The 27,202-nt window shown below is 44.8% G+C and overlaps 1 protein-coding gene across 2 annotated transcripts in view; it reads right to left on the bottom strand.

Moving 5' to 3' along the window:
• ints6l (integrator complex subunit 6 like) overlaps positions 1–27,202 on the bottom strand; it is a 197,686-nt gene that overhangs the window by 123,768 nt on the left and 46,716 nt on the right. For both annotated transcript variants that reach the window (XR_013577382.1, XM_078547714.1), the window contains exon 4: positions 14,462–14,551. Coding sequence is in view for 1 of the 2 variants with exons in the window: in XM_078547714.1 (XP_078403840.1) it covers positions 14,462–14,551 (90 nt within the window). In the remaining variant the exon portion in view is untranslated. The remainder of the gene's footprint in view (positions 1–14,461; positions 14,552–27,202) is intronic.

Here is a 27,202-nt window from a genome sequence, read left to right as displayed (position 1 = left end):
CAACCTGTCAACAGCCTACTGAGGCCACTTAAAAAGTACTTTACGTAATTAATGGACCTGCCCGTCCAACCTTAAGGTGGGCGGGCAGGCCAGGAGCCCTGGCAGGCTTAAGAAAAAGTGTGAAACCTCATCCACAGGCGGGATGAGGTTTCATGAGGGTTTTAAAACATTTAATAAAGGTTTCACTGAAAGCGATGGACATGTCCCAACTCAAGTGACAGTGTCACATGAGGGGACATGTCAGGGAAACTTTGTTTTTGTCTCTTTAACATTTTTAAATTTGGAGCCAATCTCACTGAGGGAGCACTTAGCCTCAGGGAGATCAGTGCGCGAAGAGCACAATCTCGGCTGAGGGAATCCACCCCCCCCACCCACCCGCACGCACGCACGATTTCTCGTCCAGCAACAATGCCATAACGCCACTGCCTCTTAATAAAGCATATAGTATCTTAGGCTTTATTAATGGGGGCATTGAGTACAAGAGTAAAGAGATCATGTTGAAGTTATATAAGACATTAGTTAGACCTCATCTGGAGTATTGCGTCCAGCTCTGGGCACCATACTTGCAGAAGGATGTGAAGGCATTGGAGGGCTGTCTCAGACTAATCAAGCCTGACACAGTCATCCTCACAGAAACATATCTTACAGATAATGTCCCAGACACCACCATCCCTGGTTATGTTCTGTCCCACCGGCAGGACAGACCCAGCAGAGGTGGTGGCACAGTGGTATACTGTCAAGGGGCAGTTGCCCTGGGAGCCCTCAACATCGACTCCAGGCCCCATGAAGTCACATGGCATCAGGTCAAACATGGGCAAGGAAACCTCCTGCTGTTTACCACGTCCTCCCTCAGCTGATGAATCAGTGCTCCTCCATGTTGAACACCACTTGGAAGAAGCACTGAGGGTGGCAAGGGCACAGAATGTACTCTGACTGGGGGACTTCAATGTCCATTACCAACAGCGGCTCGGTAGCACCACTACTGACCGAATTGGCCGAGTCCTAAATGGCATAGCAGCTAGACTGCGTCTGCAGCAGGTGGTGAGGGAAACAAGAGGGAAAACCATACTTGACCTCATTATCACCAACGTACCTGCCGCAGATGCATCTGTCCATGACAGTATCGGTAGGAGTGACGACCGCACAGTCGCTGTGGAGGCAAAGTCTCGCCTTCACATTGAGGATACCTTCCATCATGTTGTGTAAGTGCGATAGATTTCAAACAGACCTAGCAACTCAAGACTGGGCATCCATGAGGCATTGTGGGCCATCAGCAGCAGCAGAATTGTACTCAAACACAATCTATAACCTCATGGCCTGGCATATCCCCCACTCTACCATTACCATCAAGCCAGGGGATCAAGAGTGCAGGAGGGCATACCAGAAACAGCACCAGACAGCTAAAAATGAGATGTCAACCTGGTGAAGCTATAACGCAGGACTACTTGCATGCCAAACAGCATATTCATTAAGTGATAGACAGGGCTAAGCGATCCCACAACCAACTGATCAGATCTAAGCTCTGCAGTCCTGCCACATCCAGTCGTGAATGGTGGTGGACAATTAAACAACTCACTGGAGGAGAAGGCTCCACAAATATCCCCATCCACAATGATGGAGGAGCCCAGCACATCAGTGCAAAAGATAAGGCTGAAGCATTTGCTATAACCTTCATCCAGAAGTGCCAAGTGGATGATCCATCTCGGCATCCTCCTGAGGTCCCCAGCATCATAGATGTCAGTTTTCAGCCAATTCAATTCACTCCACATGATATCTAGAAATGGCTGAAGGCACTGGATACTGCAAAGGCTATGGTCCCTGACAATATTCCAGCAATAGTACTGAAGACTTGTGCTCCAGAACTTACCGCACCCCTAGCCAAGCTGTTCCAGTACAGCTACAACATTGGCATCTACCAGTGATGTGGAAAATTGCCCAGTTATGTCCTGAACACAAAAAGCAGGACAAATCCAATGCAGCCAGTTACTGCCCCATCAGTCTACTCTCAGTCATCAGTGAAGTAATGGAAAGGGTCAACAACAGTGTTATCAAATAGCACTTGCTTACCAATAACCTGCTCACTGACACCCAGTTTGGGTTCCGCCAGGGCCACTCGACTCCTGACCTCATTATAACCTTGATTCAAACATGAGCAGAAGAGCTGAACTCCCAAGGGGAGGTGAGAGTGACTGCCCTTGATATCAAGGCCGAATTTGACCGAGTGTGGCATCAAGGAGGCCTGGCAAAACTGAAGTCAACGGGAATCGGGGGTAAAATTCTCCGCTGGCTGGAGTCATACCTAGCACAAAGGAAGATGGCTGTGGTTGTTGGAGGTCAGTCATCTCAGCTCCAGGACATCACTGCAGTAGTTCCTCAGGGTAGTGTCCTCAGCCCAACCATCTTCAGCTGCTTCATCAATGACCTTCCTTCCATCATAATGTCAAATGTGGGGATGTTCGCATATGATCGCACAATGTTCAGTACCATTTGTCCCAGATACCGAAGCAGTCCATGTCCAAACGCAGCAAGGCCGAGACAATATTCAGGCTTGCACTGACAAGTGGCAAGTAACATTTGCGCCACGCAAGTATCAGGCAATGACCATCTCCAACAAGAGAGAATCCAACCATCGCCCCTTGATGCTCAATGGCACTACCATCACTGGATCACCCACTATCAAGAACGTGGGGGTTACCATTGACCAGAAACTGAACTGAACAAGCCATATCAATACTGTGGCTACAAGAGCAGGTCAGAGTCTAGGAATCATGCGACGAGTAACTCACCTCCTGACCCTCCAAAGCCTGTCCACCACCTACAAGGCACAAGTCAGGAGTGTGATGGAATACTCCCCACTTGCCTGGATGAGTGCGGCTCCCATAACACTCAAGAAGCTTGACACCGTCCAGGATAAAGCAGGCTGCTTGATTGCCACTACATCCACCACCGACACTCAGTAGCAGCAGTGTGTACCATCTACAAGATGCACTGCAGGAATTCACCAAGGCTCCTTCAACAGCACCTTCCAAACCTATCACCATTACCACCTAGAAGGACAAGGGTAGCAGATAGATGTGAACATCTAAGTTCCCCTCCAAGTCACTCACCATCCTGACCTGGAAATATATCTCTGTTCCTTCACTGTCACTGGGTCAAAATCCTGGAACTCCCTTCCTAACAGCACAATGGGTGTATCTACACCACATAGACTGTAGCGGTTCAAGAAGGCAGCTCACCACCACCTTCTCAAGAGCAATAAATGCTGGCCCAGCCAGCGAAGCCCATATCCCATGAATGAATAGAAAACACACTACAGCACTTCCACTCTTCTTCCTCCCCTTCTGTGCAGCTGAGCCACCTGTGGTGCCACGGCCTTGGTTGTTGCTTATCCATTTGTATTTTGAATTTCAGATACCTTTGATGCTTGTTAGGCAAGGGAATCAATCTGCCACCACCTGAAAAATATTCAATGACCCTGCCTCCTGAGGCGGAGAGGTCGAAAGCCGCACGACCCTCAGAAAAAATTTCTCCTCATTTCTGTTCTAAAAGGGCGACCCCTAATTTTAAAACAGTGCCCCTAGTTTTGAACTCATCCACAAGAGGAAACATTCTTTCCATGTCCACCTTGTCAAGGCCGTTCAGGATCTTGTATACTTCAATCAAATCACCCCTCACTCTTCTAAACTCCAGTGGAAACAAGCCCCGTCTGTGCAACCTTTCCTCATAAGACAACCCACTCGTTCCAGGTATCAATCTAGTAAACCTCATCTGAGCCACCTCCAATGCATTTACACCCTTCCTTAAATAAGGAGATCAAAACTGCACACAGTATTCAAGATGTGGTCTCACCAATGCCCTGTATAACTGACGCTTAATATCCTTACTTATGTTCAATTCCTCTCGTAATAAAGGATAGCATTCCATTAGCCGCCTTAATTACTTGCTGTACCTGCATACTAACTTTTTGATTTAACCGCCGCACCCTATTTCTAAGCTGCGCGTGCCCTCAGTTTCATTTTATTCTTCGTCTCATCCGACGCCTCAGCAAGAAACTTTGTCTCTTTCTTTCAAGTGCAAAGGAACGCAAGCTCCAACAACTCATCGACACCAACACCCATCCAGGACCCTCCACCCCTGCCTGTCCCTCAATCCCCATCCCGTCTTCCAATCCCAGCCCCGGCCATATATTCACCATACCCCCTGACCTTCCCCTCTCCGATTCTGAACGTTCAGTGCTCAGCAAAGGACCTAGTTTCATACCCTTGCGCCCTCATCTCAATGAATTTCGGGCTAGGCACAATGCTGAACTCTTCTTCCGCCACCTTCGTCTCCATGCTCACTTTTTTGGGCAGGAGTCCTCTCCCCGTTCAACGGATCCTTTTACCCGCCTCCAATATTCTCCCTCCACCTGGACCTCTCCCTCTGGATTCTTACCTTCTCTTGATCTTTTCATTAAGAACTGTCGGCGTGACATCAGTCGTCTCAATTTCTCTGACCCTCTCACCCACTCTAACCTGTCTCTCTCTGAACTTGCTGCACTCCGTTCTCTCAGGTCCAACCCTGACATTGTCATCAAACCTGCTGACAAGGGTGGTGCTGTTGTTGTCTGGCGCACTGACCTCTACCTCACAGAGGCTGAGCGTCAACTCGCAGACACTTCCTCCTACCCCCCCCCTAGACCATCACCCCACCACTGAACATCAAGCCATTGTTTCCAGGACTGTCACTGACCTCATCTCCTGTGGAGATCTTCCTTCCACAGCTTCCAACCTCATAGTCTCTCAACCTCGGATGGCCCGCTTTTGCCTCCTACCCAAAATCCAGAAACAGGACTGACCCAGCAGACCGATCATTTCAGCCTGTTCCTGCCCCACGAAACTAATTTCTTGCTATCTTGACTCAATTCTCTCTCCCCTTGTCCAGTCCCTTCCCACCTACATCCATGATTCCTCTGACACCTTACATCATATCAACAATTTGCAGTTCCCTGGCCCCAAACTCCTCCTCTTCACCATGGACGTCCAATCCCTCTAAACCTCCATCCCCCATCGGGATGGTCTGAAGGCTCTCTGCTTCTTCCTCAAACAGAGGCCCGAACAATCCCCATCCACCACTACTCTCCTCCGTCTGGCTGAACTTGTTCTCACACTGAACAATTTCTCCTTAAACTCCTCTCACTTCCTCCAAATAAAAGGTGTGGCTATGGGTAGCCGCATGGGCCCCAGTTATGCCTATTTCGTTATGGGGTATGTGGAACATTCCTTGTTCCAGTCCTACTCTGGCCCCCTCCCACAACTCTTTCTCCGGTCCATCAATGATTGCTTTGGTGCTGCTTCATGTTCTCGTCTGGACCTGGCAAAATGTATTAATTTTGCTTCCAATTTCCACCCCTCCATCATTTTCACATGGTCCATCTCTGACACTTCCCTTCCCTTCCTTGACCTCTCTGTCTCAATTTCTGGTGATAGACTGTCCACCAATATTCATTACAAGCCTACCGACTTCCACAGCTACCTCGACTACAGCTCCTCACACCCTGCTTCCTGTAAGGACTCCATTCCATTCTCTCAGTTCCTTCGCCTCCGTCGCATCTGTTCTGATGATGCCACTTCCAAGAACAGTTCCTCTGACATGTCCTCCTTCTTCCTTAACCGAGGTTTTCCACCCACGGTGGTTGAAAGGGCCCTCAACCGTGTCCGGCCCATCTCCCGCGCATCCGCCCTCACACCCTCACACATTCCTCTCCCTCCCAGAAACATGATAGGGTCCCCCTTGTCCTCACTTATCACCCCACCAGCCTCTGCATTCAAAGGGTCATCCTCCGCCAACTCCAGCATGATGCCACCACCAAACACATCTTCCCTTCACCCCCCTGGCGGCATTCCGCAGGGACCGTTCCCTCCGGGACACCCTGGTCCACTCCTCCATCGCCCCCTACACCTCAACCCCCTCCCACGGCACCTTCCCATGCAACCGCAGAAGGTGCAATACCTGCCCCTTTACTTCCCCTCTCCTCACCGTCCAAGGGCCCAAACACTCCTTTCAAGTGAAGCAGCATTTCACTTGCACTTCCCTCAATTTAGTCTATTGCATTTGCTGCTCCCAATGCGGTTTCCTCTACATTGGAGAGACCAAACGCAGACTGGGTGACCGCTTTGCGAAACACCTTCGATCTGTCCGCAAGCATGACCCAGACCTCCCTGTCGCTTGCCATTTCAACACTCCACCCTGCTCTCATGCCCACATGTCCGTCCTTGGCCTGCTGCATTGTTCCAGTGAAGCTCAATGCAAACTGGAGGAACAGCACCTCATCTTCCGACTAGGCACTTTACAGCCTTCCGGACTGAATATTGAGTTCAACAATTTTAGATCATGAACTCTCTCCTCCATTCCCACCTGCTTTCCGATCCCCCTTTTTTCCAATAATTTATATAGATTTTTCTTTTCCCACCTATTTGCATTATTTTTAAATGTATTTCCATCCATTGTTTTATCTCTACCTTTTAGCCTATTTTATATTTATAATATAAAATATATTTTTATACCTTCCCCCCACCCCACCCCCACTAGGGCTATCTGTACCTTGCTTGTCTTGCTTTCTACCCTTAATGCTACCTATTATCACGTTCCTTAGATAATATCACCACCTTCAACACCTCTTTGTCCTTTTGTCTATGACATCTTTTGGTTATCTCCACTTATTGCTGGCCCCCTGTCCAGCTCTACCTGTCCCACCCACACCTTAAACCAGCTGATATTTCACCTCTTTTCTATTTTTCCTTAGTTCTGTTGAAGAGTCATACGGACTCGAAACGTTAACTGTGCTCCTCTCCGCAGATGCTGTCAGACCTGCTGAGTTTTTCCAGGTATTTTTGGTTTTGTTTTGGATTTCCAGCATCCGCAGTTTTTTGCTTTTATACTAACTTTTTGTGACTCATGCACTAGACCTAGATACCTCTGCAACTCCAAATTCTGCAGTCACTTTCCATTTAGTAATATTCTGCTTTTTTATTCTTCCTGGCAAAGTGAACAACTTCGCATTTTCCCACGTTGTGCTCCATCTGCCAGATTTTTGCTCACTCACTCAACCTATCCATATCTGTCTGCAACTTCCTTAGATCCTCTTCGCAACATACTTTCCTAACTATCTTTATGTCATCTGCAAATTTAGCAACAACACCTTCGCTCCCCTCATCTATGTCATTGATATAACTTTTAAAAAGTTGAGGCCCCAGCACAGACCCCTGCGGGACTCACACGTCGCATCCTGCCAATTAGAAGACAACCAATTTATGCATATTCTGCTTTCTACCAGCCAGCCAATCTTCTATCCATATTAACATGTTACCCCCTACACCATGAGCTTTTATTTTCCGTCATAACCTTTGATGTGGCATCTTATCAATTGATTTCTGGAAATCCAAATACAGTATGTCTACAGGTTCCCCTTTATCCACAGCGCATGTTACTCCTTCAAGGAACTCCAGTCAAATGGTTAACCATGATTTCCCTTTCACAAAACTGACTCTTCCCGATTACCTTGAGTTTCTCTAAGTGCCCAGCTATAACCACAATGATCGGTTCTGATAGCTTGATGCCTGTCATGGGAAAGTTAACTGGCCTATAGTTTCCTGTTTTCTGCCTCCCTCCCTTCTTGAATAGAAGGGTTATATTTGCTACTTTCTAGTCTGATGGACCCTTTCCAGAATCTGCGAATTTTGGAAATTTAACACTAATGCATCTACTACCTTATTAGCCACCTCTTTTAAAACCCTAGGATGAAGTCCATCTGGACCCGGAGACTCGCAAGCCCGCAGCTCCATCAATTTGCTCAGTACCGCTTCCCTAGTGATTGTAATTTCACCAAGTTCCCCTCTCCCTTCCACCTCCTGATTTACAGCTATGACTGGAATGCTTTTTGAATCTTCTATAGTGAAGACAGAAGCAAAATATTTGTTCATTTCATCCGCCATTTCCTTATTATCTACTATTAACTCCCCATCGTCACTCTCTAGAGGGCCAACATTTACTTTGCTTACTCTTTTCCTTTTCAAATACCTGTAGAAACTCTTCCTGGCTAGCTTTCTCTCAGTCTCTAATTTCTTTATCCTGATTAACTTTTTAGTCATTCTCTGCCATGCTTTGTTTTCTGATAGCACTGTGGGTGTAGCTTCACGACACAGAGTGCACAGGTTCATAGAGGCAGCACACCTTGTCAGCAACCCCACATCCCCTGAACGTATAAATGCCATGCTCTTACCCACTCACTTAACCAATGCCCCATTGCAGCTTTTTTGCACCCTCCTCACATCTTGCTTTCCCACTTAAACTTTTTACCCATAAGCCAACTTGGACACATTACATTTGGTTCCCTCATCCAAGTCATGTTATGACATGGCAGATGATATGTGCCAGGCAGACCAAATCCACAAGGGAAACTTGGCCGCGCTATCACAACTATTTTGCAATTTGTATTTATTACGAAAAGATTTGTGCACTGAATTCAGAAGTAATGAGTCCTCTAAGACTTTGTGATTTTAAAAATTAAAAAAAAAATAAGCAGAAAAGATTACAGTTGCACACTTATTTAATCTTAACAGTTCCCAAAATTCTTAACTAAGCAGGCTCCCAATGACACATCCCCTTTAAGGCAACAGTCCAAAATAGATTTTAAATTTAAATAAGCAATCCAGCAACGTTACCGCAGCACCCAATCGACAGTGGAATTCCAAAGGCTTTTAACACAACTTTAGTTACCAGACACAGCAGATTTCTGCAAAAGTGGCTGGAGGCATTTCCCCAAGGCTGCTTTACACAGTATACCTTTCAAAATGTTACACGGCCACACCCCACATAACCAATCCTTCTGTCTTTATATATTTTTCTCTCTCTTCAATGCATAAAATGCCATTGTTCCACGTGTTCGGAAATTTACTTTGCTCATAATATAAAAATCTTTCATGTTGCCAATATGGTCAGTACCATTGGGAAAAATAAACATACTGCTTGGCCCTGCTTATCTTGTTAGTAGTAAACATTCTACCATCCCTTTGAAAATCAAACAATCCCTTCAATTAACTAAAAATGAAAATTTCATTCACACCTTATCTGTGAAACCCTCATGCTAGCCTGTCCATCTCCATGTCAAAAGTCTGCTTTATACCTAACTCTCGATAATTTCAACCTTGCAGTCTATCTGACTCTAATTCAATTAAATCAGTCACACAGATAGAACCATCCATACTACACCCATAAGCCTACAATATTATGAAAAATATTATAGTTTTGAGACAGCCATTGAGACTCAAGCACTTTTATCCCACTAGTTAAAACCTGCCAATGCAAAAATGAACTATTTATTCCTAATCTCCTGTTTTCTGTCGATTATTCAATCCTCAATCTATGCTAATATATTTCCCCAATCCATGATTCTTAATTTTGTTTAGTTACCTTGTGCAGCAACTAACTGAATGCATTTTGAAAATCGAAATACAATAAATCCACTGGTCCCCCATTATCTATGCAGATAACAATCTCAAAAGATTCAAATAGATTTGTCAAGCATGCTTACTCTTTCATAAATCCATGTTGGCTCTCAGGACGAGTATTTTGAAATTTTCAAATCAACTGTTCTAACTCTTCAATACATCTGTTCAATTCTGTTCACTTGCATAGTTGATTTTTCTTGCTCTCTCTCTCTCTCTCTCAGTTCTATAGACGGCAGCTGCCCTATAGAACCACATACCACAGCATCGTACTATTTCTTAATTCTCTATTCGGACTCCAGTCTTCTAACTTTCCATTATGATTACAGCTACAGCTATGCTGCCTGACTGGTACTATTTAATCTGCTTACAATTGGCTCTTCTGTATGAGGAGATAAGGCTGCAGCCAATTAGCTTGCTTAGGATAGCAACTTCATTCAGGATGCTTGGCATGCAAAAATTCCTTGCTCCAAAAATCTCCTATTTTGACACTTTCTTATAGGTGTTAGAGAATTCCCTTTCGGGGTAGGATTGTCCATTGAAGCCTGCATGGGAATAGCACCAGGAAATCCAACAGTAGAGCCAAACAAAGCTATGGAGACCCAAAGTACTTTGACTTGGAAACCTGTCAATGGTCAATGCCAATGTTGACACTGGTGTTAAGGTTGGCTTCACTCGGACCAACGTCAACAACTGCACCAGGCCCACAATTTAATCTTTGAAGGAAAGCAATGGTTTGTGAGCTTAGGTAGGTGTTGAGGTTAATAAAATGAGCCAGAAGCAAGGTACTCAGTGTCTGAATTCATTTCCACAGCCACCAGTACTGATACTGCCTGAAATCTACAGCAACATTAGAAGAAACCACCTGAATGTTGATCAATGTTTTCATCATTTGACCAGCACAGATGGTCGTCAAGGCTAGGCCACCTGGATACCTGCCATGAGGCACAACTTTCCTTTAGAACTGCTTTCGACTGATGCAGTCACACAGCAGCTCCTCGCTTGTCCTCAACTCCTCCACTTTCCTGAGGACAGTAGTGAGTCTGACTGCAGAAGGACAAATTGAATTGTGACATTGCTTTCCAACAATTTTCAGTCTCGTTACACCTCTAGCATCATGTTTAAAGCAGACTCAAGGCACCAAACCACGAACACAATGGAGAAGAGCATCTTAAAAGTGGAAAAGTCCTAGTTTCTGAATCAATGTTAAGGTCAGAAACATTTATTAACCTAGCATCAGGAACTACTTCAAATCACACCCACTTCCATCTCTTGGATGTGATGTTAAACCACCTGCCCTCTTGACGTAGAAGTAAAAGATTCTGAGGCACCTAGCTGACAAAGAGAGGGTATCCTGACCAATATTTACCCCTCAACCAACATTACTGAAACAGATTATCTGGACATTTGTTTCATTGGCATTTGCAGGAGCTGGCTGTGCATAAATTGGCTGTCATGGTTCCTAAGTTACAACAATGACGACACTTCAAATCTACCTAATTGACTGTGTGGTGTGTTGGGATGTTGTGAAATATGCAATTGAAACACAAATTCTCTCTTATTGCTAGGAGTATAAACATGTGCAAGATCACTGAAAAGACAATTTTTTAGCCACATTCTATGCACGCTTCAAGTGCAGATTAAGAGATCATATCCAGATATGACAAACTTCCCAAAATCAACTAATGAACAAATAACAATCCCAAGGTCTAAGCTACAACAAGGATGCTTAATATCTTAACAGTGTACAGGTAAATGCCTGCAGCTTCACTGAGGGAAAAAGTATGGAGGATGAGGTGAGTGAATTGACAGGTATGAGAGAGCTTGAAAATTATCACCTGATAAAATGTAATTATTCAAAATAGAACAGTGCCCTAAATTTAATTGCCAATTCTGGCATTAAATTACAGCATGGGCAATTTTGTGGGAGGATTCCAGGGAGCCATTTCAACTGAGTTTCCAGCCTATAGTGCACTGTAGTTCCATTGTGAGCACTCACTGATGTTGTTTAGGGCTGATTAGCCCATATTAAAATCAGCAGCAATTGCACTGGAATCTCCAAACCCCTTGACATGCACTCCCATTGCATAAAGGATCATACGAATTACAAGGTACAGGCCACTCAGCCTCTCGAGCCTGCTCTGCCATTAAAGAAGAACATGGCTGATCTAACTGTGATATCAACTCCACATTCCACCTAACCCCAATAACCTTTGACTCCCTTTTTAGTCAATAATCTATCTACCTCTGCCTTAAAAATACTCAATGACCCTGCCAGGAAGAGAGTTCCAAAGACTCACGACCCCGACAGAAAAAATTCTCTCTCATCTCCATCTTAAATGGGAGGCCCCTTATTTTTAAACTGTGTCCCCTAGTTCTAGTCTCTTCCACAAGTGGAAACATTCTTTCAGCATCCACCCTGTCAAATCACCTCAGGGCCTTTTACGTTTCACTAAGATCTCTCATTCTTCTAAACTGCAATGGATACAGGCCCAGCCTGTCTAACCTTTTCTCATAAGTAAATCCTTCACCCCAGGTATCAGTCACGTGAACCTCCTCTGAAATACTTTTAACAGATTTATATCCTTTGCTAAATAAGGGGACCAAAACTGTACACAATATCCTAGATGTGATCTCAGTGCCCTGCACAATTGTAGCAAAACATCCCTATTTTTATATTCCACTCCACTTGCAATAAACAATAACAGTGCATCTGGTAGATGGTTCATTCTGCTGCTACTGTGCATCGGTGGTGGAGGGAGTGAATGTTTGTGACGTGGTGCCAATAAAGCGGCTGCTTTGTCCTGGGTGGTGTCAAGTTTGAGTGTTGTGGGAGCTGCACTCATCCGGGCAAGTGGAGAATATTCCATCACTCTCCTGATGTGCCTTGTAGATGGTGGACAGGCTTTGGGGAGTCAGGAGGTGAGTTACTCGTCGCAGGATTCCTAGCCTCTGACCTGCCCTCGATATTGCCCAGTGCCCAAGAGAGATCAAACACCACTATGAGCTGTTACCAGGCATTTACATAGCTGCTCAGCTCCCTGAAAAGGACACTCAAAACACCAGATCTCTTTAGGGAGCAAAAATAATCAACCATAAAACTAACATCTTCAACATGGTCAAAGTTTGAATTGTTGCGCTCATCGAGAAGGATAAAATATTTCTGCTAGACAATGGAACATTTTCCCTTTTCAGATGCAAATAAGCTGAAGATTATACCAATAGAGGTAACAACCTTATATACAAGTAAAGGATTTTTAGATACAGGCAAGAAGGCCATTCAACCTTGTTCTTCTATTCAATCTTGATATGGATAATCTGTGCCACAACTCACATCCCTGGATACCCTTAACTAACAAAAATCCATTGATCACAGTTTTAAAAGTTTCAACTGAATCCACAGCCTTTTGAGGAAGAGAATTCCAGGTTTCCATTATTCATTGTGTGAAAAATTCACCAATGATTTCCAGAGGGCATATTTCAAGGAAGAACCCGCAGCTGATAAGAAAACATTGGCACTTATTTGAGGTTTAAAGAAAATTAACATGTCACCCTTTATATTATTAAGATGATACACCACTTCTCTATAACTTCGGGATCATGCACATCTTTGAAAAGAACTCAAATGTGTTCACGGGAAGGGCTTTACACAAGATCATCTTCTTTAAATATTTTTAAATAAGTAAAGGGACAAATTTGTTCATCATTAATAATTGAACCAAGTGTAAGAGACATATCCTTTCAACGCCAAGGGAAGAAGATTTAAAAAATAAGTTGACAAAGTGACAGATGGCAAATTGTAAAACTCACACCTCTATGTGCAAATGGTAAAGTTTTAAAAAGATGAAAAATCCTCAGAAAAGATGGATTGCCACAAACCATCTCTCAATAGCTTGGCAAGTTAATCCAGTGAGCAGCAGGCCAACAGGACACTTGTAACACATTTGGTCTGTGCCAAGTTGTCACGTCTCAGCCAGCATGGTCTCTGTACCTGGCCTGAGAAACACTAAGGAGCAAACCCAGCCAGCATTTCCATCCTTGATTGTTATCCACAATCGCAGTGTTGAAAATATGTGACTGCAGATGTTAGTTTAGGGGGCCATCTGTGATCTTCATGTACTCCTATCCATGGCCCCATCTGTCCATGACCTCTCATCCAACCATCTAGATTAATAGATTGATTCCTGAAGCTTGTCCAATGAGAAGAGATCGAGTAGAATGGGTCTATACCCTCTTGAATTTTAGAAGAATGAGAGGAGATCTCATTGAAAAGTATAAAATTCTGAGAGGTCTTGACAGGGTAGGTGCTGAGAGGTTGTTTTTCCTGACTGATGAGTTTGAAACTCAGTCATAGCTTCAGGACAAAGGGGCATTCATTTCAGATTAATGTGAGGGGAAACTTCTTCATTCAGCGAGTTATGAATCCTTGGAATTCTTTACCCCAGAGGGATGCGAATGCTCAGTTGTTGAACATATTCAAGGCTGAGATCGATTGATTTTTGGATACTAAGGAAATCAAGGAATTTGGAGATGGGGCGGGAAAAAAAAGCGTCAAAGATGAACCATGATCTTACTGAATGGTGGAGCTGGCTGGAGGGGTCATATGACCAACTCCTGGACGTTTCCTTAAATTCGTATCTATGTTCCCCCATCCATCCATCTATTTAACTATCACTCTTCCCCCATCCATTCATATGGTTTAGCAGTCAGCAAATGCTCACTGGCCATGTTCACATATGAATGATTAACACTTGGGCAAGGTACCTGAAGGAATTTAAAAGAGAAAGGAAGAGGGCATAAAATCATTAGGAGGGGGCAAAAAGCTACAAAAATCCATGCTGAAATGCTTCATTTACTTAACAGCAGTGCAGTGTCAAAAATTCTAAACTAGAAAACAATGTTCTCGAACAGCAAAAAGTTAGTTATAATCTCTCATATAATCAATTTACAAAATGTTCCAAGGGTCTGTATCTTACCTCCTCTTGCACCCCACCATTATTTGTCATTTTGCTTCCATCAGAGATGGTGATTATAACAGATGGTTCAAGAAAAAAAGGGTTCCTCCCCTGCAGAAAAACAAACCACATAATATGGAGCATGCAGCATAAGAAATACAGAGAAGTCTGTACATGTCAAATTGTACAGCAGGTTAATTCACAGTTCCATAATGGTTCTTAGCAAGTTCACTTGTAAAGGGAGCACAGACACTGGTGAACAAAAGTCACTGGCAAACACAAAGCTAAAATTTAGCGGAAACATTTCTATGCTTCGTGACTTTGTTTAAGTGAAGTTTTTACTCATCTCTGTTGTCCAGGCCTTGCACAAAGTCCTTTTCCTAAAGAAAGAACTTGCATTTCAATAATGCTTTTCATGACCTCAGGATGCCCCAAAGCACTTTATAGTACATTTGAAGCATAGTCAATGTCGTAATTTAGGAAATGCAGCAGCCGATTTGCGCACAGCAGGATCCCACAAACAGCAATGAGATAGTGATTGGGTTTCTGTTTTAATGATGTTGATTGAAGTATAAATATTGTTCACACACAGGGAACAATTCCTCTACTCTTAGAATAGCATCATGGGGTCTTGCACAGGCACCTGAAGGGCAGACAGGCTTTTGGTTTAACATCTCAACTGAAAGACAGCAGCTGCAACAATGCAGCACTCCCTCAATCATGTCCTTAAAACCTTAGAATGGACCGTCTGATTTGAGGCAAGAGGCCTACCAACTAGGGGCAAGTGCACACTTTATTCTATAATACATTTTCAAAGAAACTAGGCTTGTTTGCAGGATGCAGGAAAATGCAATGTGCCATCCTTACAAAAATGATTGTCCAAAATGATAGGCTAAACAGGAATATCAAGAAACAAATATGTACAAGTCCCAAATTAAACGGGAGCCATGGATGTTTGCAATCCAAGCCCTGAATGCCTGTGGTTTGAAATACACACACACAATGATTCTTAGCTGTAAGAAATTTAATCCGATTTGAAAAAGTATGAGGGGATAGAATGGCCCTGCTCACACCCTCCACTGCTCTCCCCCGCCTTAATAAATCTCCTGAAAACAGTTTCTTGGCTCTGCCTCTGTACTTCCCACAGTCTCTCCCTACCGGATTTGCTTCACGATCCATTTTGTGAAGTGCCTTAGGGCAGTTTTTACATTAACTGCAGGGCATCTTCATTGAATCAGAACACAGAAGGGAGCAAATTCAAGTTTATCATGTGTGCAGCAGCTACAATAATTCCCAAAAGTGCAGTGGATCCAAACAACAGTCCCAATTATGCTCCCATTCTTGGTTTAAAATCGGTGCCATGCAGAAACCCTAGCCACCTTCATCCTCCAAGGCCACGACGCATGTTTCCCACCCCCCAAACCCTGGTTTCAGCCAGTTTCTTGTCAGCAGTGAATTAGAATAATGTTGGGTGACCTCATGGTGGTGCTGGCAGTGATTTGCTGTATCAGAGCCGGGGTGTGGAGCAGAGGAGAGAAAGAGGACATGGGGAAAACATAGGTTGTTGCTGAATTTCAAGCCTTACAGAAGATAAAGGACCAGGCTGCAGCCAGGCACTGGGGATAATGACAGAAATACCATGGTCTAAGTGATATACAGCCATATTATTCAGATGGGCATCTAGAAGTCCTTCTAAGCTGAGGAGGGGGTGGTCTGTCTGTGCTGTTACTCGGGTACAGTGGAAAGATTGGGCATTGGCAATAATGGCTGTCTTTATGACATCTCTGGATGCCAGTACAACACTGCAAGTCATTTAATGGCAGTTAAGGCAAGGTTAAAAAAAGATTACTCATAGCTTCCAAGATTCCAGTGTACATACTGCCACGTATGTCACTTTCTTCATGTACATGGGGAGGGGGGCTAATACTGCAAACTGACAGTGGGGGAATCAAAAAGGGTTTTCAGCTGCATCACAAAAGGCTTTATTGCAATACTCCCGAGAGCTGCAGACACATCCAGATAAAATGTCCCCAGCATTATGTAGAGGCCAGCCCCTATAACCACCCAGTGCTATCATTAAGGTCATGGGAACAGGTTGGAGGGAATGTTAGCTTCACACCACCAGGCTATTGGTACAAGCAAGCATGCATCAGACCTGATTGCAATTCCTTGTAATCACTGACCAGACCAAGCTGAGCTCAAGTAGTTACAGCATTTCAGGAATTCACTCATGTGATGCTGCTGCCTATAGGTGCTCCCTGAAATGCCCATGCAAGTCAGAACGGAAGCTGTGCCAGGTTGCCTAAGCAGTAGAAGTGCAACACACAGAGACATCTCATTCCCAAGAGGCTCACCATAAGTCTGCAGCCAGCTACCACATGATATCCTGGGCCGCAGCTAGCACCATGAATGAGCACAGAATTCCTATTGAGTGTTAAACCCATCCTGCAGTGGCAAAAAGGAGAGTTATCAGTATGTTCAGCATTTTTAATTCCTCTCTGGCCACGGGGGAGGTGCCAGAGGGCTGGAGAACAGTTAATGTGGTTCCACTATTTAAGATGGGTTGTAGAGATAAGCCAGGGAACTACAGACCAGTGAGTCTCACATCAGTGGTAGGGAAACTATTGGAGAAAATTCTGAAGGAGAGAATCTATCTCCACTTGGAGAGACAAGGTTTGATCAGGGATAGTCAGCATGGCTTTGTCAGAGGGAGGTCATGGCTAGCAAATTTGATTGAATTTTTTGAGGAGGTGACCAGGTGTGTAGATGAGGGTAATGCACTTGATGTAGTTTATATGGATTCCAGCGAAGCCTTTGACAAGGTCCCACATGGGAGACTTATAAAGAAGGCAAATGCACATGGGATACAGGGTAATTTGATAAGGTGGATTCAAAATTGGCTTAGTTGTAGGAGACAGAGGGTGATGACAGAAGGGTGCTTTAGTGTCTGGAAGCCAGTGCCCAGTGGCATACCACAGGGATCTGTGCTGGGTCCCCTATTATTTGTCATTTATATAAACGACATAGATGACTATGTGGGGGGTAGGATTAGTAAGTTTGCGGATGACACAAAGATTGGCTGGGTGGTTAACAGTGAGGTTGAGTGTCTTGGGCTACAGGAAGATATAGACTGGATGGTCAAATGGGCAGATAAGTGGCAGATGGAATTTAACCCTGAAAAGTGTGAGGTGATATACTTTGGAAGGAGTAATTTGACAAGGAATTATTCAATGAACGGCATGACACTAGGAAGTTCTGAGGAACAAAGGGACATTGGCGTGTATGCCCATAGATCTCTGAAGGCGGAAGGGCATGTTAGTGGGGAGATGAAAAGGGCATATGGGACACTTGCCTTTATCAATCGACACATAGATTACAAAAGTAGGGAGGTCATGTTAGAGTTGTATAGAACCTTGGTGAGGCCACAACTGGAGTAGTGTGTGCAGTTCTGGTCGCCACATTATAGGAAGGATGTGATTGCACTGGAGGGGGTGCAGAGGAGATTCACCAGGATGTTGCCTGGGATGAAACATTTAAGTTATGAAGAGAGGTTGGATAGACTTGGGTTGTTTTCGTTGGAGCAGAGAAGACTGAGGGGCGACCTGATCGAGGCGTACAAAATTATGAGGGGCATGGGCAGGGTGGATAGGGAGCAGCTGTTCCCCTTAGTTGAAGGGTCAGTCATGAGGGGACATAAGTTCAAGGTGAGGGGCAGGAGGTTTAGAGGGGGAATGAGAGGAAAAACGTTTTTTTACCCAGAGGGTGGTGACGGTCTGGAACGCACTGCCTGGGAGGGTGGTGGAGGCAGGTTGCCTCACATCCTTTAAAAAGTACCTGGGTGAGCACTTGGCACGTCATAACATTCAAGGCCAAGGGCCAAGTGCTGGTAATTGGGATTAGGTAGGTAGGTCAGGTGTTTCTCACATGTTGGTGCAGACTCGATGGGCCGAAGGGCCTCTTCTGCACTGTAAGATTCTGTGATTCTTTAAAAGTTCATTTATGGGATGTTAGTGTCATTGGCAAGTCCAGGAGTTATTGCTTATCCCTAATTGCCCAAGGTGGCAGTGAGCTACCTTCTTGAAACAACTGAGTGACTTGCATGGCCTTTTCAGAGGTCAGTTAAATGTCAACCACATTATTGTGGGTGTGGAGTCACATATCAGGACCTCAATGACATCAAGGGATATGGAGATAGAGTGAGAAAGTGGCCTTCAGGTAGATGATCAGCCATGATCTAACTGAATGGCAGAGCAGTTTCAACTGGCTGAATAGCCTACTACTGTTCCTATAGAGGTCAGACTGGATAAGGCTGTTCCCTAAAGGACATTATAACATTTATGACAATTCTGTAGTTTCTTGGTCACCTTTAAAGATGCTAACTTTTTGTTCCAGGTTTTTATTTAGTTAAATGAATTTAAATTGCTATGATAGGATTTAAACTGTGTCCTTGGCCCAACCATCTTCAGTTGCTTCATCAATAACCTTCCATCCAACATAAGGTCAGAAGTGGGGATGTTCGCTGATGATTGCACAATGTTCAGTACCATTCGCGACTCCTCAGGTACTGAAGCAGGCTATGTCCAAATGCAACAAGACCTGGACAATATCCAGGCTTGGGCTGACAAGTGGCAAGTAACATTCATGACACACGAAGTGTCAGACAATGACCATCTCCAACAAGAGAGAATCCAACCATCGCCCCTTGATGTTCAATGGCATTACCATCACTGAATCCACCACTATCAACATCCTGGGGGTTACCATTGACCAGAAACTGAACTGGACTAGCCATATAAATACTGTGGCTACAAGAGCAGGTTAGAGGTTAGGGATCATGTGACGAGTAACTCACTTCCTGACTCCCCAAAGCCTGTCCACCATCTACAAGGCACAAGTCAGGAGTGTGATGGAATACTCCCACATGCCTGGGTAAGTGCAGCTCTCACAACACAAGAAGCTTGACACCATCCAGGGCAAGGCAGGCTGCTTGTTTGGCACCACATCCACAAACATTCACTCCCTCCACCACCAACGCACAGTAGCAGCAGTGTGTACCATCTACAAGATGTACTGAAGAATTCACCAAGGCTCCTTCTACAGCACATTCCAAACCCACGACCACTACCATCCAAAATGACTAGGGCAGCAGACAGATGGGAACACCACCACCTGGAAGTTCCCCTCCAAGTCAGTCACCATCCTGACTTGGAAATATATCGCCGTTCCTTCACTGTTGCTGGGTCAAAATCCTGGAACTTTCTTCCTAACAGCACTGTGGGGTACCTACCACCGAACTGCAACGGTTCAAGGTGGCAGCTCACCGCCACCTTCTCAAGGGCAACTAGGGATGGGCAATAAATGCTGGCCCAGCCAGTGAAGCCCACACCCTGTGAATGAATTAAAAAGAGCTCCTGGTCATTAGTCTCCTGATGACTAATCCAGTAGCACAGCCACTATGTTAACATACTTTGAAATCACAGGAAGGATATGAACAGGCCACCGTACTCACATCACTGCATTACAAAATGGTTTCAATGATGGAGCTGTGTAACTTGTAGAGTTTGCACAATATGCAGAAAGGACACACATGAACAAATGGGGTTAGATGCACACAGGACTCTTCTTGCAGAGTAGTCATAAGACAGTCTCCCTAATCAGTTGGTTTTGGATATTTCTTACAGATGGAAATGGATGTTCTTGGACATCCTCTTCACCCTGATGTAGTGGATGATGTGAATGATGCCTTTCATTTAATGGTCACTAATACCTCTCTCTGGGAGCAATATGGTATAGGGCTTCACCCAGCAATTCTATTACCTGTATCACACCTTCAGCGTTCTTACTGTAAGCTACATAATAAATGATGGCAGCAAGCACCTTTCACCCAGTGTTCTGCAAGCTTTGTAGGCAAACGCACATGTTGGGGTAGCCTTGGTCTCTAAGAATTCCAGCCTCAAACTCCAGCCTATCCAGGTGTGTGTAAGCACAGTGAACTGCTTTAAGATGAAGGTACAGGGACAACTCCCAGAATAGCAAGCAACATGGAGAAAAGCTGAACCCTGATTTCACGGTAACCTTGTGTGTTGATGAAAGTGGTTTGGTTTCTGATGTAGAGCTACTTATTGCCTATGATGTCCATGTCAAAGGTGGGAAGATTTAAACTGAATCAATTAAATTTAAATCTCCCCATCTGGCGGTATTCAAAGTCATGTCTCCAAGGCATTAGCTCAGGCCTCTGGATTAATAGTCCAGTAAGATTGCCACTATACTACCATCCCCCTTGCTACGGTGAACTGTTATGCAATTCATTTCATCACTTGCAATAGTGAAAACAATGCTGTAATATTCAAGTTCAAATCTATTCATGTAAGTTGTGTCTGTCAGCCTCAATCCAGATGTATCTATTCTTGTATAAATGTCAAATCTCAAATGAATAATCATTTTTATTGCATTCCCTGTTCTTCTGCCCTCAAGAAACAAGATGCTGTTGTTCAACAAATAGAGCCAAACAATTATAAAATCTAGACAAGCTTTCAGCAGGCAGGTAGTTCAGGAGTCCCCTGCGGTCCCGCTCGCAAATCGGTATTCCATTTTGGAGGCTGATGAGGGCGCTGGTTCCTCCAGGGAGTGCAGACAGAGCCAAGTTTCTGGCACCACAAGCAGCCTGTCTGTACAGGAGGGGAGGAAGAGAGGAAGAGCAATAGTAATAGGGGATTCTATAGTCAGGGGAACAGATAGGCGCTACTGTGGCCATCAACGTGACTCCAGGATGGTATGTGGCCTCCCTAATGCCAGGGTCCAGGATGTCACTCAACGGCTACAGGGCATCCTGAAGGGGGAGGGTGATAAGGCAGAGGTCATGGTACACGTTGGTACCAATGATATAGGTAGAAAGAGGGATGAGGTCTTGCATTAGGAATTCAGGGAGTTAGGAAGTAGACTAAAAAAACACCTCTAGGGTTGTAATCTCTGGATTACTCCCAGTGCCACGTGCTAGCGAGCTCGGAAATAGGAGAATAACGCAGATGAACACATGGCTTAAGAGTTGGTGCAGGAGGGAGGGTTTTAGATTCCTGGATCACTGGGACTGTTTCTGGAGAAGGTGGGACCTGTACAAGCGGGACGGTCTACATCTGAACCAGAGCTGGACTAACATCCTTGCAGGCGGGTTTGCTAGTGCTGTTGAGAGGAGTTTAAACTAATTCGGCAGGGGGAGGGGACACAATGTTAGCAAAATAGTGACACATCATAGTACAGTAAAACAATCAAGTCAGAGTGGGTATAGCTGCATTAGGTTTCAAGGAAGTAAGGCAAGGCTGGATGGCCTCTACTTTAATGGCAGGGGTATCACAGGTAAAATGGATGAGTTAAGGGTGAGGATTGACACGTGGAATTGTGATATAGTAGTCATCACTGAAACGTGGTTGAGGGAGGAGCAGGATTGGCAGCTCAACATTCCGGGATATAGAATCTTCAGGCGAGACAGGGGAGGGGGTAAAAGAGGAGGAGGTGTTGCATTATTAGTTAAGGAGTCAGTTACTGCAGTAAGGAGAGATGATACCTTGGAGGGGGCATCAAATGAAGCTTTGTGGGTAGAGCTTAGGAATAAAAAAAGGGGCAGCCACATTGTTAGGAGTTTATTATAGACCCCCAGATAGACAGTGAGAAATTGAAGAGCAAATATGTGCACAATTTGCAGAGGTGTGTAAAAACAATAACAATAGGGTAATTATATTAGGTGATTTCAACTTTCCCAACATTAATTGGGATAGAAATAGTGTTAAGACTTGGATGGAGTGGAGTTCTTGAAATGTGTACAGGAGAACTTTTTAGGTCAATATGTAGAGGGTCCAACAAGGGACGGCGCAGTGCTGGACCTAATTCTGGGGAATGAAGCTGGACAGGTGGCTGAGGTGGTGGTGGGGGAGCATTTTAGTGATAGCGACCACAACATGGTACAGTTTAAGTCTGTTATGGACAAAGAAATAGACAAGTTGCAAAAAAATGTTTTGGACTGGGGGAGAGCGGATTTTAGTAAAATAAGGCAGGATCTGGCCAAAGTAAACTGGGAACAGCTATTTGTGGGGAAATCTACAGAGGAGCAGTGGGGGGTGTTCAAAAAGGAAATGGGGAGGGTACAGGCTCAACATGTTCCCTCTAGGGTGATAGGAAGGAGTAACAAGCCCAGAGAACCATGGATGACCAGAGATATTCAGGTTACGATGAGAAGGAAAAGAGAGGCATTTAGCAGGTACAAGGGAAGCAAATCAGCGGAGGCATTAGTGGAGAACAGAAAGTGCAGAGTGGAGCTTAAGAAAGCAATTAGGAGAGCAAAGAGAGGATATGAGAAAGCTCTGGCTGGTAAAAGTAGGGAAAATCCCAAGATATTCTCTAAGACTGAGGGTCTGAAATGCATTTGTTTCAATGCGAGGAGTATAACAGGCAAGGTAGATGAGCTTAGAGCTTGGGTTACTACTTGGGACTATGATGTTGTTGCTATTAGAGACTTGGTTGAAGGATGGACAGGATTGGCAGATAAACTTTCCAGGATTTAGATGTTTCAGGCAGGATAGAGAGGGATGTAGAAGAGGTGGGGGAGTTGCACTGCTGGTTAAGGAGAATATCACACCTGTACGACAGGAGGACACCTCGGAGGGCTCATGCAGCGAGGCAATATGGGTAGAGCTCTGGAATAGGAAGGGTGCAGTCACAATGTTGGGGGTTTACTACAGGCCTCCCAATTGCCGGCAGGAGATTGAGGAACAGTTATGTAGGCAGATTTTGGAAAGATGTAAAAGCAATAGGGTTGTTGTGGTGGGTGATTTTAACTTTCCCTATATTGACTGGGAATCACTTAGTGCTCGGGGTTTGGATGGTGCAGAATTTATAAGGTGCATCCAGGAGGGCTTCCTGAGACAATATGTAGATAGTCCAACTAGGGAAGGGGCAATGCTGGACCTGGTATTAGGGAATGAACTCGGCCAGGTGGTCGAAGTTTCAGTAGGGGAGCATTTCGGGAAAAGTGACCATAATTCAGTAAGTTTCAAGGTACTGGTGGATAAGGATAACAGGAGTCCTCGGGTTAAGGTGCTTAATTGGGGGAAGGCTAATTATAGCAATATTAGGCAGGTATTGAGGAATCTAGACTGGAAGCGGATGTTTGAGGGCAAATCAACAACTGACATGTGGGGGACTTTCAAACGTCAGTTGATAAGAATTCAGGACCGGCATGTTCCTGCGAGGATGAAGGATAAGTATGGCAAGTTTCAGGAACCTTGAATAACGAAGGATATTGCGAGATTAGTCAAAAGGAAAAGGGAAGCATTCATAAGGGCTAGAAGGCTGGGAACAGATGAAGCCCGTGGAGAATATAAAGAAAGTAGGAAGAAACTTAAGCAAAGAAGTCAGGAGGGCTAAAAGGGGTCATGAAAGGTCATTGGCAACCAGGATTAAGGAAAATCCCAAGGCCTTTTATACATATGTAAAAAGCAAGAGGGTAGCCAGGGAAAGGGTGGGCCCACTCAGGGACAGAGGTGGGAATCTGTGTGTGGAGCCAGAAGAAATGGGAGAGATACTAAATGAGTACTTCTCATCAGTTTTCACCAAAGAGAAGGACTTAGCGGTCGATTTGTCTAGGGAAGTGTGTAGATAGGGATCACGTTGAAATCAAAAAAGAGGTGTTAGGCGTCTTGAAGAATATTAAGATTATTGGAAAAAATTTTTTTCCAATAATTTATATAGGTTTTTCTTTTCCCACCTATTTCCATTATTTTTAAATGTATTTCCATGCATTGTTTTATCTCTACCTTTTAGCCCATTTCGATCCCTTCACCCCACTCCCACCCCCACGAGGATATCTGTACCTTGCTTGTCCTGCTTTCTACCCTTAATTAGCATATTCCTTAGATAATATCACCACCTTCCACACCTCTTTGCCTTTTTGTCTATGACATCTTTTGGCTATCTCCACCTATCACTGGCCCTCTATCCAGCTCTACCTGTCCCACCACCCCCGCTTAAACCAGCTTATATTTCACCTCTTTTCTATTTTTCCTTAGTTCTGTTGAAGAGTCACATGGACTCGAAAGGTTAACTGTGCTCCTCTCCGCAGATACTGCCAGACCTGTTGAGTTTTTCCAGGTATATTTGTTTTTCTTTTGAAGAATATTAAGGTGGATAAGTCCCCAGGGCCAGATGGGATCTACCCCAGAGTACTGAGGGAGGCAAGGGGAGAGATTGTTGGGGCCTTGACAGAAATCTTTGTATCCTCACTGGCTATTGGTGAGGTCCCAGAGGACTGGAGAATGACCAATGTTGTTCCATTGTTTAAGGAGGTAGCAGGGATAATCCAGGAAATTACAGGCCGCTGAGCCTTACGTCAGTGGTAGGGAAATTATTGGAGAACATCCTTCGTGACAGGATTTACTACCATTTGGAAGCAAATGGGCGTATTAGTGAGAGGCAGCATGGTTTTCTGAAGGGGAGGTCGTGGTTCACTAACTTGATCGAGTTTTTCGAGGAAGTGACAAAGATGATCGACGATGGAAGGGCAGTGGATGTTATCTACATGGATTTCAGTAAGGCCTTTGACAAGGTCCCTCATGGCAGACTGGTACAGAAGGTAAAGTCGCACAGGATCAGAGGTGAGCTGGCAGGATGGATACAGAATTGGCTTGGTCATAGAAGACAGAGTGTAGCAGTGGAAGGGTGCTTTTCTGAATGGAGAGCTGTGACTAGTGGTGTTCTGCAGGGATCAGTGCTGGGACCTTTGCTGTTTGTAGTATACGTAAATGATTTGGAGGAAAATGTAACTGGGCTAATTAGTAAGTTTGCAGACAACACCAAGGTTGGAGGAGTTGCAGATAGTGAAGAGGATTGTCAAAGGATACAACGGGATATAGATCGATTGGAGACTTGGGCGGAGAAATGGCAGATGGAGTTTAATCCGGACAAATGCGAGGTAATGCATTTTGGAAGGTCTAATACAGGCAGGAATTACACAGTAAATGGCAGAACCCTTAAGTGCATCGACGGGCAGAGGGATCTGGGTGTACAGGTCCACGGGTCACTGAAAGTGGCAACACAGGTGGATAAAGTAGTCAGTAAGGCACATGGCATGCTTGCCTTCATCGGCAGGGGTAATTGAGTATAAAAGCTGGGAAGTCATGCTGCAGCTGTATAGAGCCTTGGTTAGGCCACACTTGGAATATTGTGTGCAATTCTGGTCGCCACATTATCAGAAGGATATGGAGGCGTTGGAGAGGGTGCAGAGGAGGTTTACCAGGATGCTGCCTGGCCTGGAGGTTATTAGCTATGAGGAGAGGTTGGAGAAACTCGGATTGTTCTCACTAGAGCGACGGAGATTGAGGGGCGACTTGATAGAAGTTTACAAAATTATGAGTGGCATGGACAGAGTAGATAGTCAGAAGCTTTTTCCCAGGGTGGAAGAGTCAATTACTAGGGGGCATAGATTTAAGGTGAGAGGAGAAAACTTTAGAGGAGATGTGCAGGGCAAGGTTTTTTTTATACAGCGGGTTGTGGGTGTCTGGAATTCGCTGCCAGAGGAGGTGGTGGATGCAGGTACGATAGTGGTGTTTAAGAGGCAGCTTGACAAATACACGAATAGGATGGGAATAGAGGGATACGGACCCCGGAAGTGCAAAATGTTTTAGTTTGACAGGCTATATGATCGGCGCAGGCTTGGAGGGCCAAAGGGCCTGTTCCTGTGCTGTACTTTTCTTTGTTCTTAAGTATATCAATGGGAAGAGGATAACCAAGGAAAGAGTAGGGCCCATATAAGGGACTAAGGGGCAATCTATGGGTAGAGCCAGAGGACATCGGTAGAGTGTTGAATGAATACTTAACATCCGTCTTCACCCAAGAGAATGAAGATGAAGGTATCGAACTCGGGGAGAGAGACTGCGAGGTTCTTGAGCAAATTGATATAGGGAGTTACAAATTGATATAGGGAGGTTGTGGGAGGCTTAAAAGTGGACAAATCTCTAGGTCCGGATGACTTGTGTCCCAGACTGCTGAGGGAGACAAGGGAGGAGATCACAGGGGCTCTGACCCAAATTTTTATTCCTCTCTGGCCACGGGGGAGGTGCCAGAAGACTGGAGAACAGCTAATGTGGTTCCGCTATTTAAGATGGGTTGTAGAGATAAGGCAGGGAACTGCAGGCCAGTGAGTCTCAAGTCAGTGTCAGGGAAACTATTGGGAGAAAATTCTGAAGGAGAGAATCTATCTCCACTTGGAGAGGCAAGGTTTGATCAGGGATAGTAAGCATGGCTTTGTCAGAGGGAGGTCATGGCTAACAAATTTGATTGAATTTTTTGAAGAGGCGACCAGGTGTGTAGATGAGGGTAGTGCAGTTGATGTAGTTTATATGGGTTTCAGCAAAGCCTTTGACAAGGTCCCACATGGGAGACTTATAAAGAAGGCAAATGCACATGGGATACAGGGTAGTTTGATAAGGTGGATTCAAAATTGGCTTAGTTGTAGGCGATAGTGGGTGATGGCAGAAGGGTGCTTTAGTGTCTGGAAGCCAGTGCCCAGTGGCATACCACAGGGATCTGTGCTGGGTCCCCTATTATTTGTCATTTATATAAATAACATAGATGACTATGTGGGGGGTAGGATTAGTAAGTTTGCGGATGACACAAAGATTGGCTGGGTGGTTAACAGTGAGGTTGAGTGTCTTGGGCTACAGGAAGATATAGACTGGATGGTCAAATGGGCAGATAAGTGGCAGATGGAATTTA

This window comes from Cetorhinus maximus, chromosome 8 (genome assembly GCF_964194155.1).
Source record: "Cetorhinus maximus chromosome 8, sCetMax3.hap1.1, whole genome shotgun sequence".
In the NCBI taxonomy this organism is placed as follows: domain Eukaryota; kingdom Metazoa; phylum Chordata; class Chondrichthyes; order Lamniformes; family Cetorhinidae; genus Cetorhinus; species Cetorhinus maximus.
Note: the sequence above shows the minus strand (reverse complement) of the source record. Positions and strands in the feature narration are given on the sequence as shown.